This window comes from Phoxinus phoxinus (assembly GCF_949152265.1).
Source record: "Phoxinus phoxinus genome assembly, chromosome: 7".
NCBI lineage: Eukaryota > Metazoa > Chordata > Actinopteri > Cypriniformes > Leuciscidae > Phoxinus > Phoxinus phoxinus.
In genome coordinates this window covers 39,517,333-39,520,393 of record NC_136882.1, presented here as the reverse complement: position 1 = coordinate 39,520,393, position 3,061 = coordinate 39,517,333, and the positions used below count along the sequence as shown (strand labels likewise).

At 34.1% G+C, this 3,061-nt stretch overlaps 1 protein-coding gene across 1 annotated transcript; it reads left to right on the top strand.

Annotated features, from left to right (window-relative positions):
- Positions 1-789: 789 nt before the first annotated feature.
- On the top strand, positions 790-2,179 carry LOC307002042 (uncharacterized protein). The gene is made up of 3 exons (XM_079619254.1): positions 790-1,110; positions 1,309-1,338; positions 1,634-2,179. Exons 1-3 carry the CDS (start codon positions 867-869, stop codon positions 1,783-1,785), a joined length of 426 nt encoding a protein of 141 aa, XP_079475380.1. The 5' UTR covers positions 790-866; the 3' UTR covers positions 1,786-2,179.
- The last annotated feature ends 882 nt before the right edge of the window (positions 2,180-3,061 follow it).

The window sequence follows — 3,061 nt, the reverse complement described above, 5'->3', positions numbered from 1 at the left end:
GATCTCTGACCATCATTAACATCACTGAACATTCTGGATATTATTATCTACAGATCAACGGTGTGAGAAAGAGAGAGATCCGTATTGGTTACTATGGTGAGGCTAAACACATTTCTTTCACCTTTATTTAACGACAAAATTTCAATTAATTCATACAACATTCCATTTCTTTATGTTATTTTATAATATTGTTTATTTCAAACTGACATTTTAAATTATTTAGTAAAACATTATTAAACGATTTCACATTATTAATCTGACAAACCCTGTTTGTGTTTTTGTTTCAGGATTACTGACGTCAGTGTCGGTGAAGGACGGAGAATCACTCTCTCTAAACTCTGGTCTCACTGAAATAAAAAATAATAGTTTTATTCGGTGGATGTTTGTAAATGAAACTATTTTAATATCTGAAATCAATAAACGGGACGACAGAATCGCTGTATATGATGATGTTCTTGATGGGAGATTCAGAGACAGACTGAAGCTGGACAATCAAACTGGATCTCTGACCATCATAAACATCAGACCTGAACATGCTGGACATTATGAGCGACGGATCACAATTACAGCTGAAAATTCCTATAGTTCAGCCAAATACAAGTTCGTTCTCGCTGTCTTTGGTGAGTTAAATACTTGTTTTACCATTTTATGTCTTAATACCCAGATACAATTTTAATCCAAACACCATTTTTCTTTTTTCTGTTTTTGTTTTATGATATTAATCATTTGAAATTTAAATATCAATATCTCTGCAACAAACTCAGTTTCTGTTTGTTGATACAGTTGAAATATCAGTGAATGAGGGAGAATCACTCACTGTAAACTCTGATCTCACTGAAATAAAGGATTATTATTGGATTCGGTGGATGTTTGGAGATGAAAACATTTTAATCGCTGAAATTAATGTAAAGGCCGACAGAATCACTGTATATGATGATTATCTTGGGAGATTCAGAGACAGACTGAAGCTGGACAAACAAACTGGATCTCTGACCATCATAAACATCACATCTGAACATGCTGGAGATTATAAACTACAGATTAAACGTACGAGAGCGATTCAGCTTTCAGGAAATTTCTCATTAAAAGCTTTCAGAGTTTCTGTCTCTGGTGAGTAGAGATCATTTCTCCTGTCCTTCAAATATTCTTGTTTTTTTTTACCAATTATTTACATATTTATTAATGGTTGAATCATTTTATAGTTTGAGATGATAGATCATATAAACACTGACTCAACCAAAAATAATCAAAAGTAAGATTGTTGATTAGATCTGTTCGTATTTATCTTTTCTCTCTCATGTTTTCCAGCTCGTCCGCCTGATCCTGATCCTGTCTCTGGTGAGTAGAGATCATTTCTCATGTCCTTCAAAAAAAAAAAAGTTTTTACCAACTATATACATATTAATTGTTCAATAATTTTATAGTTTGAGGTGATAGATCATATAAACACTGACTCAACAGATAAACACTGACTCAACTCAATCTTAAAATAAGATTGTTGATTAGACTCAACATCTCAACATCACTCAACTCTGTCACACATGTTCAGGTACGGCTGATATTAGTTGATGTCAGCGCTGATATTAGCGTTTATGAACTGATCTGATCTCAGTTTGATGCTTTTATTCCTCAGACTCTGTCCACTGTTGTGGTCCCACTGAAGCTGTGATCCGATTGGTCCTCTCTGCTCTGGTGGGCGTGGCTACTGTCATCATTCTGGTTTATGACATCAGATCCAGAAGAGCTGAACGAGATCAAGCACATATTCACACATCAGAAACCTAATGGTGTCACTTCTCATATTACTATTTTATGCCATTTATTAATCTTCATTTATTTGTAATGGCTTTATATGCTGGCATTTACTGTATGCTTATTTCCACACTAGAACATTATATGAGAACAAACAGCAACATATTTTCATTAACATTAAATGTGAGTGTTTGTCGTTGTAAATACTGATTCTTTACTGATCTAGTAATTCATAGTTGATTGGGAACTTACTGAAGCTCTTTTACTGACTAAACACGACACATTTATCTCAAATAAGACACAGATCTCACTTTACTACTGCTGTTCATCTGTCATTTAGATTTGCTTGCCTTTGTCAATAAAGTTTTTCATTGATTTTTTGATTAGTAAATCAAAAGGGACTTTTTTAATAAACGTATACGTATCCAAAAGAGAAATCAATTGAAAGACTTTCTGGTTTTTAACAAATTTGAAAGATTTGCATGAATTTTACCTCATTCATCCACTGGTTAAAGTTGGGTTTAGATTTAAACCGTATGTGGAGGTCCTGGGCTGGTGTCGGCACACGTGGTCTGCGGTTGTGAAGCCGGTTTGATGTAATGCCAAATTCTCTGAGACGCCTTTGGAGACGCTTATAATAGAGGAATGAACTGATCTATAAATGAACATCCCAGGACATTGTGTGTTTGATATTATCATGTCTTGTATGCATGCATGCTTTATGAGGGAAGTATAGTTAATGTAACCCCACCTATATCGTGTCTCCGATCTAATTAATCATTTAACGACTTACACTTTAGTGTACATCACCTCCTCATAGCATGCAGTGTGTGTGTGTTATTGTAACACTCGTTCGATATTAAAGACAGAATGAAACAAAAAAATAAGGGGGAAGCACATCCAAATATAATTGCCAAACACCAGCTCAAAATTAATATTAAAGAACAGTTGAAATTAAATACAACAACACCAGAAAGCAACAATACAATCACCCAAAACCAGCTCCAATACATACTTCTATATTAACTCAGTCCATAAAATATGAACACAAAAACACAAAATGATAATATGGGAATATGGATAATGTGTGTGTAATGAATATAAGGAATCTGTAATCCAATAATGATCAATCAGATTGTCTGTGCACACAAGTTTAGTTCAGTTACAACCACCATATCATAATAGAAAAAAACTCACTCAGACAAAAGTCCTCAAAGGCAAAGTTGGAAAAGAAAAATATATATAATCCACAAAGGTAATCCAACCGAAGAAAATGTGCTGCTGGTGTAAAGTCTGTGGTGAACGCATA